Source organism: Anthonomus grandis, chromosome 3 (assembly GCF_022605725.1).
Source record: "Anthonomus grandis grandis chromosome 3, icAntGran1.3, whole genome shotgun sequence".
NCBI classification, from domain to species: domain Eukaryota; kingdom Metazoa; phylum Arthropoda; class Insecta; order Coleoptera; family Curculionidae; genus Anthonomus; species Anthonomus grandis.
This window is the reverse complement of record NC_065548.1, coordinates 36,513,698-36,531,605: the sequence shown is the minus strand read 5'-3', so window position 1 is coordinate 36,531,605 and position 17,908 is coordinate 36,513,698. Positions and strand designations below refer to the sequence as shown.

General features: G+C 33.5%; 1 protein-coding gene across 2 annotated transcripts in view; it reads right to left on the bottom strand.

Annotated features, from left to right (window-relative positions):
- Positions 1–9,070: 9,070 nt before the first annotated feature.
- Positions 9,071–17,908, bottom strand: part of LOC126734469 (cysteine-rich protein 2-binding protein) — a 29,453-nt gene continuing 20,615 nt past the window's right edge. Inside the window, exons 7-9 of one of the 2 annotated variants that reach the window (XM_050438115.1) lie at positions 9,653–9,810; positions 9,414–9,595; positions 9,071–9,358 (exon numbers count right to left, since the gene is read on the bottom strand). In XM_050438115.1, coding sequence (XP_050294072.1) covers positions 9,185–9,358; positions 9,414–9,595; positions 9,653–9,810 — 514 coding nt within the window. In that variant the 3' untranslated portion in view covers positions 9,071–9,184. Of the gene's footprint in view, positions 9,359–9,413; positions 9,596–9,648; positions 9,811–17,908 lie in introns of those variants that run through there. The other variant, XM_050438116.1, reaches the window with a different exon arrangement.

The following is a 17,908-nucleotide window of genomic DNA, read 5'->3' as shown; positions in this document are numbered from 1 at the left end:
TTTTCGCAAGTACGTTAACTTGTGTGCATCCGTTTCGCGAGAGAGTTTTTGCTTGTAGCGTTTTAGACAATAATTTGGTTACATACTACTTGTATAAATATAATTACCCAATAATAAAGTAGTATGTATTTCATCCCTATATGTTAAATATTTTGTTCTGTATTTTGTGTCTTAAAAAATAGTTTATTTATTTTCTCCCCGTAATGTTACTGGAATAGTTTTAGCCGATTTTACAACCTATTATCCCAAACCAACACACATTTCAACCACTTCTTTTTGTCGGCCACCAATGTCGGCGTTTAAGACCCGGTAAATTTTGATATTTTAACATATTTTATATATATTTACTATATACACAAATGAATACAAATTATATAATTTACAAAACTACTTATTTAGCGCTTATTATGATAATTGTTTGTTATTCTTTTGCGCTTTTGTATTTTTAAAACGACCTAATTCAAAAATTAAAATAATCCATACCGTATTTAAATTATTTTATATTTTTTAGTGCGTTTAAATGTGTTTTTTAATTGTTTATTTATTTTAACTTTAGATTTATTTTTTGAATATTCATCTCTAAAATGTCCACAAATATTAAGTAAAAACTTGTATTTTTTGATAAGACTCCTAAAAATGTAGCAAATTTAAACAATTCAACAAGTAAGGTTTTTTTCAAATTCACTTTTTATATATTATATTTGACTTAAAAGGCAGCCATTTTGAATCCGCCATATTAAACGCTTCCAATTTATTTAAAAGTCCAAATTCATTGAACTGATCAAAACTTCTAGATACACCAATTTTAGAAAAGGGAAACTCAAAAACATTTTAAAAACTGTCCTTGTTATCGAAAGCCAAGCACCTACAAAATTTGAAAACAATCTGACAAGTAGAAGTTATAGTTTAAATAGAATTCTTAGATTTGTTATATACATACATACAAACATTGCTACATAAAGGCAAAGAAGTGAAGCTAATATAAAAAATGTGTAAAAACGTTAATAATTAAGAAACACTGTCATATAAACACATTCTATTCCAGTCCTATAAAAAAAGTTCTTATTTTATGACTTAAAATACTTCTTATGAATACTCCTCGTATAAAAATAATCAGCGCGCCTCAGAATTTGCTTTCATCGATATTTACGATAAACCCTGGTAAACGCTCGTACGCAGCAAACAGCGGGATTGAAGGTCAATTTTGCTTTAACACGGGCGGTATAGGAAGTGGTCTGACTTGTTGTAATCTATAGACGGTGCATTAGGTTAATATCCTAATTTTATTAACACACAGATTCAATAAAGAATGATTTATTCTTATTTAATACGTACTTGTATCTGTTTTCTAAAGAAAAATTAAACAGATTTTAAAATTATTTAAATTATAATTTAAATATTAATTTTTAAAATCAATTAAAAATTCTACAGCAAAGTATTATCGAAAGAAACAATATATCCATCTACAAAACAAAATAAACTCTTTGAAAATTAAAACAACTTTTTAGTATAAACATATATCACTTACATAGTATATATGTATTTGTTGGTCTCTGGTTATAATACTAACATATCTTGGAACTATAATATTAATAAAAACTTAATTCAAGGACAGATGTTAGCACAAAATAAAAAGAACTTTGAAAAAAACACAAGTTGTAACAAAAACATTAATTCTGATATATTCCAGTTGCTCAGGTCTCTTAGTCTCTATACCTATATCTCGTCTTAGTGAACACAGGAAGTGGTATGATACGAGCATGAAATAAACTTAAAAAAAATAGGCAGTGCAAACCTTATAAATCAATTTACTAAATAATTTATGTGAAAAAAAGACAAAATAAATTTTTAAATAAATATGTATTGTAGTGTAAAGCCAGCACTATCAGCATTATTAAAATTTGTGGAGAGAACTGATCAGAAGAAATTCTATAGCTCAGTCTTAATAAAATTTACATTGCATATTGATCTCCATGTTTTTCTTGTAATGGGAACTGAAGGAAATTAAAAAATCTTCTATTACTATGTTTCTCAGAACCATTTAAAATAAACATACTCTTACATTAAGGAAATTTTAAGGAAAATTTTAAATCAATTTTTTATTGTTGAATAGAAAATGAGAGGCCAGGCATTTTGTAATATGTATTTATAATAATTAAATACTTGAAAATTTAAAAATTAAATACTTGGAAAGTGAACTTCACTGAAATCAACTGAATTTGATTTTATTAAAGACTAAAGATTGACAATACAAAAACATAATAGTAATAAATAAAATCAGATTTTCTTACCAGAAACCTGGAATTGCTTGTTGTAAATCAATTAAAACATTACTCCCAATATTGAAAGGGAATTAAAAAAAAAAGTCACGGATTTAAAATAACATCCTTAAAACAAATAGCAAACTCAACCCACGCTTGCATTCATTGAAATGAAAAACAAACTCAAATGGTTTGACAATGACAAATTATGTTCTATCAGTCAATGTCAACAACTGTCTGTCAGCTCCCTGTCAATTTTGCCAAGCAAGATGGCCGTCAAACGATTCCGATTTTTATGGTGAAAGTATGACGGCCATCTTGACAACAAAAATGACAGTGTTGCCGCTGTGTGTGGAAATAAACTTATGTGGAACAAATTAAAAATATTAATTATTATTAGTGTTTAGTGTACGAGAAATATAGTACAAGATAGTTTTGATTATTAAACGAGTTTCACTCTTTTTTTTGCTTTATAATAAAGAATGCAACTCTTTTATTTTCTTCTGTTAAAATTTAGTAATTACTGGCAACATGGAATACGAAGCATGTTTATCAACAAATATCCCCTATCCCCTCTCCCCCCTGTGTCGATGTTGCGCTCAATCCAAAGCAACCAATGTTTATTTTAGTTTATTCCATTTGTTTATTCTATTGTATTAGTATGTTCTAAGATATACACTTTTAAAAAAACCCTCTTTTAGACAAACTGATTTATAGTACTAAGCATGGAATGATTTTCAAAGAAACGTGTTTGGGGTTATTAACCACAAATAATTTAGCAAATTTTCTTCAAAGTTGGCGAGTTCAAAGGATAAACCACCAAAACAAAAACCAAATAATATCGTTGAAAATCCTCCCAGTCTTTTGATAAAAAAGAACTTGATGTTTTTAATAACGGTCTTAACTTTGCACCAATTTCAAACTGCAAAAATAACCTCGAGGAGGTTATAGTGAGTGTTGAATCATCAATTCAGTTTTAGCGTTTTTTAAATGCCTTTTTCTTTTACCACACAGACTACCTCAAGTGCACTCCTATAAGAGTATCCGCACAACGGGCCTAGATGTAAAGAGTAGCCTAACTGCTCGCGTAGCTGCAAGCTTTATATTATATACAGTGTGGTGACTTTAACTGGAATAAATTCAGTTAAAACTAATCAAAATTTATCTAGCAAAATTCCTGAGACCCGTCGATTTTTGTTTATTTTTTTTCACATTTCAAGATAGTTTTTGTATTTTTTCACCTACAGGGGGACTCCAAATTAACCCCAACTTTTTTTTTTTCAAATGGAAAGCCACTTTTTTTAAACTCTCATTGAAAAGAGCCCTTTTTCTTGATTAAATTGCCCTATTTACTTTTGTGATTATCTAAAGGAGAAATAAGAAAAAAAAACATTAAATTATTAAAAGTTGCGTTTAATGTATAAGATGCTCAAAATGAGCACCATTTACTTGTTGGCAAAGCCCAAGACGAGAATAAAATTCGTTTCTGATATTTTCTAACACTTCTAGAGATATTTGTTGTATTTCTTGCCTAATACGTTCTTTGAGTTCGTTTAGGTTTCCTGGTTTGCTCGTATAAATTTGACTTTTCAAATGTCCCCACAGAAAAAAATGAGTGGGGGTGAAGTGGGGTGAGATCGGGAGAACGTGCCGGCCACTCGATTGCACCCCTTCTACCAATCCATCTGTTTGGAAAATTTTCATCTAAATACTGGCGTACATTACGGGCATAATGTGGGGAAGCACCATCTTGTTGCATCCAGATTCTTTCATCATACAAATCTGGATCGAACTGACTCGGATATAAGGCACGTAAGACTGGAACTAGTTCATGTTCAAGAATTTCTAGATATCTTTCCCCAGTTGAAGTATCATTGAAGAATATGGGCCCTATAACTTGCCTGCCAATTATGCCAGCCCAAACATTAGTTTTCTGGGGATATTGTGTATTAGTTTCCCTTACCCAGTGTGGGTTCTCGTCAGACCAGTAGCGACAGCTCTGCTTATTAACATGGCCATTTAGAGTGAATGTAGCCTCATCAGAAAAAAAGATCCACTCCGAAGATATGCGATTTTCGTCAATGGCGTTCATGATTAATTCACAGAACTGAACTCTGCGATCTGGATCGTCATCCAATAACTCTTGAACGGGTTGCATTTTATAAGGTCGTTTGTTTGCACTTTTTAAAATTTTTAGCAGAAATTTATGATGAATAGAGTTTTCGCGAGCTTTTTTAGTCTTCTGGCTGCAGTTATCGGATTTTCTTCCTTCGCTAACAATACATTTAATTGGGTGTTTTCATCGAGTTTAGAAGACCTTTGTCTTGAAACATCCCTCAAGTGCCCAACTTCTCGAAATCTGCTTTCGATTTTACTAACCGTACTTTGGTTAATAGGTGGCAAATCTGGATATTTCTGCCTGAATAAGTGGACAACCTCTAGCTGAGTACGACTTCTGTCCCCATAACCAATCATCATTAAGATTTCAATCTTGTGGGATTCGGATAAATAAGGCATTTTTTCAATATAAGTTAACTTATTTAACAACTGGTTGAAATTTACTTTAACAGTGACACTACAACAATGTCAGGAAATGTCTCAATACCAATAAAATAAACAAACACGCCAAAAATTTACCAACACAAAATATTTCGAGACTTTTAATAATTTAATGTTTTTTTTTTCGTATTTCTCCTTTAGATAATCACAAAAGTAAATAGGGCAATTTAATCAGGAAAAAGGGCTCTTTTCAATGAGAGTTTAAAAAAAGTGGCTTTCCATTTGAAAAAAAAAGTTTGGGTTAATTTGGACCCCTCCTGTAGGTGAAAAAATACAAAAACTATCTTGAAATGTGAAAAAAAAATTAACAAAAATCGACGGGTCTCAGACATTTTGCGAGATAAATTTTGATTAGTTTTAACTGAATTTATTCCAGTTAAAGTCACCACACTGTATATATTATAATATCCCTCTGGAATCAGGCATATCCAGACCATCAAAATAGATTTCTTGTGGCTAAATTATGGGCTGGTATTGCCACAGAAATGAATACAGACCGAAAGTTGAAATATTAGAATATTTTTGTTTTCAGGAGTTAAAAATATAGGCTTTTCAGTTAAAAGTTGGATTTTTCTTATTATATGCTCGGCTTTGTAAAAAATAAACAATATTTATCCGTCGTCTACTCTACCCCGATAGTAGAATGAAATTCTTCGCAGGCTTATCCAACGTTGCCAAATGAAAATATTTGCGATTCATTTTTGTTACTTTTTTTTTTAACCAAATGCTTCTTTATACTTATCGATACACACTACAATACTTACGGACTGCATGAGAAACGAGATGGCAAAAATACCCAAAAAGGGGTCAAGGGATTCAGGTGGATCCATAGTCAAGTCAAGCTGGCAGTATTATTCATTAAGACTTCTTTTAAAAGAGCAGCTAACAAATAGAAAATCTGATGGAAGCCTACAGTTGACCCAGTCAAGTACAGAACCGGAAAAAAGTGAAGAATTACAAGCTGCTGTTTCAGAGACGCAGATTACTACTGAAACAGTAGAACCTAGAATAGCTTTGGCGAGTAGGAAGCGCAATGACGACAAAATGTTCTTTGACAGTTTGCTACCATTCGTGTCAAAGATTCCTTCTCATCGAAAATTACTGTTTAGAACTCAAGTCCAATAACTTAATCAAAAATTTTCCTTTGATGGGTCATTAGATATTTTTCCAAATAGAAGTACTGACTGGAGTTATGCTAGTTACAGTCTAGTTGATAATAATAATAGTCTAGTCCCATCTACTTCTTTTGCACGTCCAACCAGTCTGTCGCCCATAGCTTCTGACAGCTAAAATATGGCGTTTTGATTATCTGCGATACTGACAACATTATTTAGGATTAAAATTTTTGTTAGGATTAAAAATGATTTTGTTTAATTATCATTTATTTATTTCTCATCAAAACTCATTATTTAGGTATGTTAGGTTAGACTAATTTCGGGCTCTGGATAATCGAGTGTTAAAATATTCGATGTAAAAATCAAGATTCGTACCTCCATATGGTTTTATCAAGTTATTGAGTAACGGGAAGGCCGGAATATTTAAACGATCATTTGTTAAAAGTTTAAACATTTCGAAGGATCTAAATGTACCTTCATCGCTTTGCTTCCCATATCCGCCAACGTGTATAATAATGAATCGGTAACGAGCATCTGCGACAGCTTGCAATACAAGTGAATAAAAATGTTTGTAATTGAAGTACATGGTGCATGAATGTTTCAGGCGTGTGATACGTATATGTTTTCCATCTAAGGCGGCTATGCATTTAAAAAATTCCATTTTATAAAGCTCCTTAGCAATTGTTTTAAGCCTCCGCTATAAGGCATATGAATGGGTTGGAACACTTCCGAATTCGCCATAACAGTTTGCTTCACAATTTTCCCCACAGTACTGTCTCCCATTCGAAACTCGAATGATAAGGTTACAAACGAAGCACCAGTACATAAACATCTAAAAACATTATTTAGTACTAAAGCTGTATTGAGAGTAAGCCAAAAACAGAACACTTACCGCAAGGTCACAATAAGTTGCTCTTCTGGTAAAATTGGTTGACTGTGACAGTTGAGGCATTTCTTAGGTAGGCGCGGGGTATGCACCGTAAAAATTGTTGTAGCTTTCTGTTGTAAGAACCAATTTGTAGCTTTGTTTTCTAGTAAATAAAAATCATCACTATCGCTACTTGAATCCACCATTTTAACCACACATTTGCACACTTCGCGGGTTTATTTCCGAATGATCAGCTACAATCTATAAGCACTGACGTGCGAATATCTTGCGGTTTTTTTACTCTACCATCTCTTTGCAGCCAGTCTACCAGCGACCATCCAAGCTCGTTGTGCGGATACCCTACGGCTTGAAACAGGTACTACACATATTGCGCTTACAACGTTTAAGCTCTCACTTAATTTTCTTCGCAGATCGCTCCTTATAGATAATAAGAGACTACCCAACATTTGTTTTCTATGATTGCTCCAGCTTTCTGAGTCATCAACGGACTATAGATATAACTGGGTTGCGCAACTAAGATCATTTTTTAACGAGATCGATTGTTGTGACACTAGAACAAATATCTTGACTGCACGTAACTTTAACAGACACAAGCTTGTCTTGTTAGACAAATATAAAAGTCCGCCTAAATACCATATTGTTCCACGCCCTGAGAGTATAAAACTGAACTGACTAAGAAATCTGACTCGAATCGTGAGATGAGGGGAATGTGATGTGTAGTATAATGTGAATAAAATTAAAAAAAAACGGGAAAATGATCAATGCTAAAAATTACGTGCAAGTTGACATGAAGCTGGGCAAGACTGCAAGTGCATCCGTTTTCCTTGTTTTAAAACAATTTCTCATGAGTGCTAACGCATAATTTCCTATTTCATCTGAGTGATCTTATCACTCTACTACCTGTTTAGCGTCGCCGTAATCAGCAAGGCTGATGCTAATTTCAATCCTTGTTCTTATTGGTACAAAGTTCGAGCACGTATTGAAAATAAACTACAAGATGTTAGTGTTTGTTACAAAGCTTTTTTGTAACATATACCACGAGAAAAGAAACTGAAGCAAAATCTTTCTATGATTGCTTGCCGTTTTCTACCAAAATTTTAGGGGGCTGAAAACTAAACTGAAGGAATTCCTGTGTGCTGCTCAATCAAAAGATTACAGTATCCTAGCTTCAACTGTAACTTGGTCGGACCCTGACAATGGAACTCTGAATTTCTTGACCCCTGCTATGCTGTGTACAGTACAGACCAAAACAAGAACAACAATAGCTACAAGAATCGCGGCGGTGTACTCGCAGTCCAAAGTCATATAAAGTCGCATAGGCTAAGCATTTCCAATCCCTCTAGTAAAGAAGTTTGGATATCTGTGACATTGGCTTATTCTCAGGAATGTTGTATAGGTTGCGTATACATTCCTCCTTTCACGGATTTGTGCTAGGAAAGTGCTAGTACTTGCTGACTATAATCCGCCTAATATCTTGTGGGTTTATAGTAATGATCAGGATCGTCTCCATCCTAGTATTGTATTGCATGGAGAGTTCAGTTCAATGGAGTGGTTAATGATCATGCATAGGTCTATTCTGGATATTTGCTCCTTAAATCTTGATATATATTTTGCAGTTAAATGCAGTGGTCTTATTAAACATGATCCTTATCACCCACCACTGGACATCAACCTAAACTTTTGCCTTCTCAAGTTGCCTTGACATCAACCTAAACTTTTGGTAGCACCTGTAACTTGGTATTATGATTTTAAACATGCATGGAATCTTGTCAACAATTACATATTAAATTGCAACTGGGAAACCTCAGTCAGATTCTGATTTAGATCTCACTGTTGCTAACTTTTATTTGGTACTGTTTTAATAAGTTTGTGCCTTTAAAACGCTTTTTTCCATCTAAACATTCATCATATCTCATTAAATTTAAAAAGCATACACTGGCCAGCAAAATTAACGCACATTATTTCGAATTATTTTTGGAAATTTCCAAAAAAATTCAAATATTTATTTTTATTTTAAACTGCCATATTACAGATATTCTAAATTTATACAGATGTTTATTTAACTCGAAGTATGTTTGTCTTATTTTATTTTGTTGTAATTCCAGATAAAATTTGAATTAACATATCAATTAGCCAATCTTCCAAAAGTTTTCCAATGTCTTGTGAGAATTGATCGTCGCATTTCATCATGGGATACACTATATTATAATATTATATTCAAAAGGAAAAAATGTAAAAAGTTGAGATCATATTGATTAGATCAAATTTTTTTATTTAATTTAAAATTTATTATAAACTTTATTGTTGTACTTCTTATAATATGAGTTCTAGGTATAGATGATAAAATCTCTCTCTTAATATTATCTTTCCAATCTACAAAAAAAGGCATTTTTTGATTCTCGAACATCACTCCTGTAATATTTATCATAAAAATCTAAAACCACATTTTCCACCTTAAACCCAAACTTCTGATAGAGAAATAATGCTGGATTATCAATAGAGACATGTAAGGTGACATCTCTTCCCAAACTTGTCTAAAAAGATATTTTCATAACATAAAATTCAATCTTTTGTATATAGATTTCTTACTTGAATTAAATGGTACATCATAAACTTAGCAATACCACAATTCCTCCAAGCAGGCCTTGTGAACACAAACGAAATATAATTTTCGGTATGCTTTACATCCGGGACCAAAAATGCAAATCCGATAATTAATTTTTTATACAAAGCCACACAGCTAAAGTCCGGGTATTGTAGTGAGTCTGTTACTAGAAAAATCAAAGCAGGCGAATTACATTTATCTCTCTAAAAGTACACATACTCACGGTCTATTCCAGGCCAAAAAAACTGATTACACAAACTGTTAATGGCGGGAATATGTTCAGGCTGGACGTATGAATAATCTATGGGTGCTCTTGGTGGTAAAACGAATTCTGCGTTATTTTTGTTTGCTTCTAATTGAAGCTCCGCCATCAACTTAAGCCTAGAATAATCCAATACTATTAAAAACATTATAACTCATTTAAAATAGTGCAAGTTGTTTATAAAAGTTTCAATGTTATGTTTTTTTAATTTATTTTGATATTTAGTATTCGATACACATAGTTAATATAAGTATTTGCTTTTCTTTCTTTAGCAAAACTGAATATTTCATAAAAAGACTGGAGAATTTACTTTCACTTTTGCCAGTAAAATTAATTAAACATTGTGATTAACAAGAACCTAACTAATATTAATTACTTGAAAATGTTAAAGAGCCAACAGCCAGAATATCTAATGTTTCGATACGTATTAGATTATTACTAAAGTTTAATGTCTTTAGTATGAAATGGAAAAAGTGTCGCAGGTGTAGGACTTCAAATGAAACTGATTTTATTGCAAAAAATGCAGACGTTTCGACCATCTTCAGGGCTGGAACTGACATGTTTTTGAAGGTGTACATTAAATAAATAAGACAATGCAAGTCCGACAAGATGTTTTTTTGGAACTGACATGTTAAAGTTTACAATATTTTACAATTAAATAACCAAATAAATTAAAACATGAAATAAAAAGCCCTATAAAACAGGCAGTCTTATAGTTTCTTATGTTTACATCATATTTATACCTATAGATTAACGTGCTCTGCCAAAGAGTCAGACGTTTTTGGAGCATTCGAGTAATGTTTGAACCCTCCCATTATTAAGCCGAGTGAAATTGAATGCAGAAAAAATAAAGTATTTAAAAAATAGTGTAGGGATAGAATCTACAAAATCAGATTATTGATTTAAGTAAGATTGTTTATGTATACAGGGTGTCCGCTAATTAATGGTACATGGAAAAACCACAGACTCCTGATGTAAAAATATTACGATTTAACTATATTTACCTATATCCAAAAGTTGAAAAGGAGATACAGGCTGTGTTGGAAAAAGACACTTTATCGCTATTCTTTCCCATTCTTATAACCCATCCCTATTAGCGGTGTGGAACTGTCAGCGGTCGCGTCGAAAGTCATCGAGAGACAGTGTGTCATCGCGGTCGGTGCTTCCCTGATGTATTGGTTTTTTTTGTTGACCGATCCGCGTTTATGTTATTGTAAAATACAGTCCATTTTTTATTGGTTATCAAAATTTATACGTAGTAAAGGATATGTTATAATTTATTGGTGGTTTAATTTGCCTTTACTAAAACTAAAAAATTACGTAATCAGGAATCTCCTGTACATACAAAATGGTCCATCGACACCGGATGTTTTGCAATCCAGTGAATTGTGGTTTATTGTGACTATTGAAAACTGTTGGTTTTGGTAAAAACAGATCGTGTTATTGGAGCACTGATTTGTTAAACGTTTTACGTCGTTTTATTTTGGGACGTGTGTTAATTGGACGTGATTTTATTGGACTGGTATTTGGAAAAACTGTGTTTGGCGAAGCTGTTGCTTATTGGAAAAGCAGTTGGAGATTGGAAATACTACTGGATTTGAGCTCTGTGTTTGTATACCAGCTGGTTTAGTATAAAAAAAATCCTTGGAGTAAAAATCCTTGTGGATATTTGTGAGTATTTCCTTTCAATATTTTCCTTTTATTCCTTGTTTTGTGTCTCCATTAGCGGAAGAAAATGGCTGAAGAAGTAAAAGCGTTAATTAAAAAGCGCGGTAGCTTAAAATCTAAGTTGACAATGTTTAAGAATTATTTTGATAAGTTAAATGCTTCCTTGGAAACTATAACAGATGGTGTTGACAAGTCGTTTTTTGTAGAATTGGATATGCGTTTGCAAAAATTGACCGAATTGTTACCGGTTTTTGATGAAATTCAGAATGATATTGAGTTTTTGGTGGATGAGGCTGATTTGGAAGCCCAGTATACAGAACGTCAACATTTTGAGGATAACTTTTATAGTTTTTCATCAATGGCTCGTAATTTACTTACAAGATATGATTTTTATGAAAACGCTACTGAAGAAAAATCTCTAAGGTCTGTCTCGATAGCTTCTGGTTCGGGCCACAATAAAAAAGAAATTGTGTCTTTAAAGGCGTTGCCAAAACTTCCGCCAATTCCAATTCCTACATTTTCAGGAAAATCTGAAAATTGGCTGGAGTTTAGGGATACTTTTTCTTCTTTAGTGCATAAAAATGAAAGATTGGACAATATTGAAAAATTCCATTTTCTTAGGGGCGCATTGGACGGAGACGCAAAGCAGTTTATTGGAACACTTGAATTTTCTGATAGTGGGTATGATGTTGCTTGGAACTTGCTATTAGAAAGGTATAATAATACTTCATTATTGGTGAATAATAATTTAAAATGTTTGGTTAATTTGTCTCAAATGCAAAAAGAAAATGCTTATGAGCTGAGAAGAATGTTGGATGTTTTGGTAAAAAATCTCAGGTCACTTAACTCATTGGGGGTAAATACTGATAATTGGGATGTAATAGTTATTTTTTTGATAAGTTCAAAGCTAGATTTGCACACAAAAAGAGAATGGGAAGAAAGGAAAAGTAAGGATGCATTACCTACCCTTGAGGAGTTTAAAAACTTTCTAAAAGTCAAAGCTGATTTGTTGGAGGGCTTGGAGGTTAATAACTGTGTAGGTAACATTAAAGAAAAGGGGGTTTACAGGGCAAAGCAAAGATCTTTTATTTCTGTGAACCAAAAGTGCTCCTTTTGTGATGGGAATCATTTTATCCAGAATTATAAAGTATTTTTGGAAATGGGTACTTATTATAGGTTCCAAAAAGCTTTGCAACTAAAGGTTTGTTTAAATTGCTTAAGGCCTGGGCACATTAGTAAGAGCTGTACCCAGCGGGGATGTAAAAAATGTGGGTCTAAGCATAATGTTCTTTTGCATTATGATAAAAATAAAAATAGTGGTAATTTAAGTGGTGTTTCTAGCCCTGTAAAGAATGAGAATGATTTGGCAAAGTCAAGAGAGGAAGAATTATTGGATGAACCTAAGGATTCTTCACCTACAAGCTTTAATGTTTTGACTTCTTATTGTAACTCGAGTAATGTTTCTGATGTTTTATTGTCAACTGCACTGGTACAAGCGGTAGACATTAATGGTCACTATCAAACATGCAGAGTTCTTTTAGATAGTGGTTCTCAATCTAATTTGATTTCTGTGAAAATGTTTACAAAATTGGGCTTGAGTTCTATTGGGGTTAATATATCTATGGCAGGGGTTAATCAACTGGTGACTAATATAAAATCTAAGTGCAATGTGAAAATTGTTTCTTTCCATAATAATTATGAGACAAGCATTTCATGTTTGGTGGTTTCACAGATTGGTGATAATGTTCTCACTTAAAAATCCCAAGTCATTTAAAATGGGCAGATCCCTCTTTAAATGAACCAGGAGAAATTGATATTTTGATAGGAGCTGAAATTTTCTATAGTTTGCTTTGTATTGGTCAAATAAGTCTTGGTGAAAATCAACCTGTTATACAAAAGACTAAACTTGGATGGGTATTTTCTGGCAGCATTTTGGGTCCTGGTAATACAAAAAGGTTATGTAATTTTGTTAAATCAACGCCTAATATTGAAAATGAATTAGAAAAATTCTGGCAAGTTGAGGAACCTCCTCCAATTGTAAATTCTCTGGTATCTGAGGAAGATGTTTTTTGTGAAAATTTGTTTAATGAGACAACATATAGACATGCTGATGATGGAAAATTCGTTGTGCAGCTTCCTTTGTGTGATTCTATTAATAAATTGGGATACTCTAAAAGCCATGCGTTGCACAGATTTTATTCTATGGAAAGAAGGTTAAATAAAAATTCTGTTTTAAAGCAAATGTATTGTTCTTTTATGGAGGAATATGAGCAGTTGGGGCATATGACACTTTGTGATAATACATCAAATGATAGCATGTCATATTTTTTACCGCACCATGGAGTATTAAATGAACAAAGTAAGACTACTAAACTAAGGGTGGTTTTTAATGGTTCTGCTCCTACAGATACTGGCGTATCTTTAAATGACATCCACCATACTGGACCAGTCATTCAAGATGATTTATTGGATATTTTACTTAGATTTCGGCAGTTTAATGTTGTTGTTTGTGCTGACATCGAAAAGATGTACCGCATGATCTGGATAGATCCAGATCAAAGATGTCTACAAAAGATTCTGTGGAGAAAATCTCTTGATGAGGATGTCCATGAGTATACATTAAATACTGTTACCTATGGGACTAGGTCAGCAGCATTTTTGTCCATACGTTGTCTTAGGCAGTTAGGATTGGATAACGTGGAAACTCATCCAGAAGCTTCTAGAATTATAATACATAGTTTTTACGTTGATGATATGTTGGCAGGAGGAGCTTCTGTGAGTGAAATGGTTAATGTGTGTAAAAAAGTTAAAGAAATTCTCTTTGAGGCAGGTTTTAACCTGAGAAAATGGATTTCAAATAAACCAGAGGTCATTGATGGCATTCAGGGATCTGCTTCAAATGATAATGTAGTTTTTGGTGAAAAGGATTCCAATAAGACATTGGGATTATATTGGTCTTTTAAAAAAGATGTTTGATATTACATAAATTTTCCTACTAATGTTTCAAAAGTTAATAAACGTAGTATCTTATCGGATATTTCAAAGATCTTTGATCCTCTCGGATTACTAAGTCCTAGCATAATATTGGTTTCCCGGTAAAATTTTGTTACAAAGGCTATGGGAGTTGAAAATTTCATGGGATGAATCTTTGCCATCCAACCTTGATTTCTATTGGAGAGATTTAAGAAAAAACTTCTTTATGTTAGATGATTTTGAAATTGAACGACAAGTTGTATGTCTAGAGCCTATAGAAATTCAAATCCACGGATTTTGTGATGCTAGCATGGAAGCTTACGGTTCTTGTGTCTACATAAGAAGTGTAGATAAGAGTGGCAATGTCAAGGTTTCTTTAATTTGTGGGAAATCAAAGGTGGCACCTCTTAAAACGTTAACGATACCACGTCTGGAGTTGTGTGGTGCTTTAGTATTGGTACATTTAGTGGAAAGAATCAAGAGTTGTATGTCTCTTAAGTTTAATGGTGTGTTTCTTTGGTGTGATTCCACTGTGGTGCTTAATTGGATTGCAACATCTCCGCATCTCTTACAAACTTTCGTTTCAAATAGGGTTGCACAAATCCGAGAGAAAACTAATGCCAATGATTGGTTTTATGTGAAGTCTGAGCAGAATCCTGCTGATATCTTGTCACGTGGGTGTGAACCTGGAAAACTAAAGAATTTGGCATTTTGGTGGGAAGGCCCTCCGTGGTTACATTCTTCTCAAAATTCTTGGGATATTGTTCAAATTCCTACGTTATTAGATATTCCAGAAATCAAACGATCTAAGGTTGATTGATGATATTTGTAGTTTTAAAAATGTTTCAGTTGATAGGTTGGTTGATTTTGAAAGATTCTCTAATTTCAAACGACTTACAAATTGTATAGCATATGTTTTAAGATTTGTTAAAATAACAAGGTCAAAATGTGCAAAATTGGGTCAAAGTAAAACAACTTTCCTTGAAAACCAAAGTGCTTTGCAACTTTTAATCGGTTTGGTGCAAAGAGAGTGCTTTTCATATGAAATAAATAGTTTAAAGGCCAATACACCTTTAAGGTCCTCAAAACTAATTGGTTTAAGTCCTTTTTTGGACTCCTGTGGCATCCTCAGGGTGGGGGGAAGATTGCAATGTTCTGATTTGCGATTTTATGAAAAGCATCCAATATTGCTACCAGCAAAGCATAAATTTACTTTGTTATTGGTTTTATATGAACATGAAAGACTCTTACACGCTGGTCCGCAACTTTTATTAAGCTCTTTACGTGAAAAATATTGGCCTATTGGTGGTAGAAACTTGGTGCGTAAAGTAACTAGAAATTGTATAAAGTGTTTTAGAGTTTGTCCTAATAAGGGCCAAGCTAGTCAGATTATGGGTGTTTTACCTGAGTTGCGTGTTCGTCCTTCTTTGCCTTTTCAAAATGTAGGTGTGGACTATGCAGGTCCATTAATGGTTAGAAATAAAAGTGGTAGAGGCTTTCGTTTAATAAAATCCTATATAGCTTTATTTGTATGTTTTAGTACTAAGGCCAAACACCTTGAATTGGTGAGTGATCTTACATCAACCGCTTTTATTTCATGTTTTAGACGTTTTGTATCCCGTAGGGGAATTCCAAGTAATGTTGTAAGTGATAATGGCACTACATTTGTGGGAGCTTTTTCAGAATTGAAAGATCTTGGAAAATTTTTAATGGGTCAAGCCTCTGAGTTAAAAGAGCTTTTTAAAGGGGAAAATATAAACTGGGAATTTATACCAGCTCATTCTGCCAAATTTTGGAGGGTTGTGGGAAGCTGGGGTAAAGTCTTGTAAGCACCATTTGAAGCGTGTCCTGGGAACATATTCATTAACATTTGAAGGTTTATGTACTCTTCTTACGCAAGTGGAGGCAGTTTTGAATTCCAGGCCTTTGGTTCCCTTGTCTCCTAATCCTAATGATTTTGATGTCCTAACCCCTGGCCATTTTCTTATTGGCAAACGACTCACATCCTTACCAGATGGTGATTACTCTGATTTAAGAGAAAACCGCCTTGATAAGTGGCAGCAAATCCAGAAAATGTTTCAACATTTTTGGCAAAGGTGGTCTAAGGAGTATCTGGCTGAGCTGCAGAATAGGTGTAAGTGGAAGTTGGAGCAACCAAATTTGAAAGAAAATCAAATGGTGGTTATAAGAGAAGATAATTTGCCACCATTTCTTTGGAAACTTGGGCGAATCGTGAAGCTGATCCAAGGACCTGATGGGAGATGCCGAGTAGCAGAGATTAGAACTCGAACTGGAATCATTAAACGTTCTTTGTCTAAAATTTGTATCTTACCTGATAATGACTTTGAAAGCACATAGTGAAACTTTGAGTGGGGTTGAAAGAAATTCTTCCAAGGTGGGGGGTATGTTGGAAAAAGACACTTTATCGCTATTCTTTCCCATTCTTATAACCCATCCCTATTAGCGGTGTGGAACTGTCAGCGGTCGCGTCGAAAGTCATCGAGAGACAGTGTGTCATCGCGGTCGGTGCTTCCCTGATGTATTGGTTTTTTTTGTTGACCGATCCGCGTTTATGTTATTGTAAAATACAGTCCATTTTTTATTGGTTATCAAAATTTATACGTAGTAAAGGATATGTTATAATTTATTGGTGGTTTAATTTGCCTTTACTAAAACTAAAAAATTACGTAATCAGGAATCTCCTGTACAGGGTGTTAAACTTAAAACTTTTTTTTTGTTTTTCCCCAATAACTTTAACAAAAGTTAACTTTTTTTCACAAAAATTTGTAGTTAGGGGTTTTTTAGGTCGAGAAATTCATTTTTTTAACAAATTGAGTGTACAATGTAGGGGGCGCTGTCTGCGACATCTTTTTCTCTTTCATAAGGTCATAACTTTTTTGTGCTTAACTGTATTTAAGTTTTTATTGAAAATAATACTTTTTTCATATTTTTTACGTAAAAAAGGTATACTAAGTTGAAGTCGCTCAGAGTTACCGTTTTGGAGATATTTGTATTTAAATTATTTAGTGCACCATGCACTCGACCCCGGCTGAATAATTAATATAATCGGGAAATAATTCGTTTTTTTAAAGTAAGCTATGAGAAAGCAAATGAACTTTAGAGACGCAGTTGTTAGGAAACCGCCATGTTGTTGTTATTTGTTGATTAGTTTAAAGTTGTCAGAAAATATTTAATTAGTGTTTTCTGTGATTTTGCATCCAGTTTACGGTTTTGTTGAATTTTTAAATTTTTCGTAAGTGGAGAAACAATGCCGAGGCACAATCTTTTTTTAAATGCCGAAATGAGGGATATGTTGTGTGTATATGCGCAGGCAAATTTGAATGGACGCGAAGCCTATAGACGATATTCAGAACTCTATCCAAATCGAAGACAACCTGATTTCAAGATCTTCAAAAATCTTTACGATCGATTAGGAGAAACAGGTACATTTCGTCCTAAACGGAATTCCGCAGGGCGCCCGAAGGTTATAACTCCAGAACAACAAGAAGAAATTCTGGTCCGCGTGGCTGAAGATCCGGAAATAAGTGCAAGACATGCTGCTGCGGCAACTGAAGT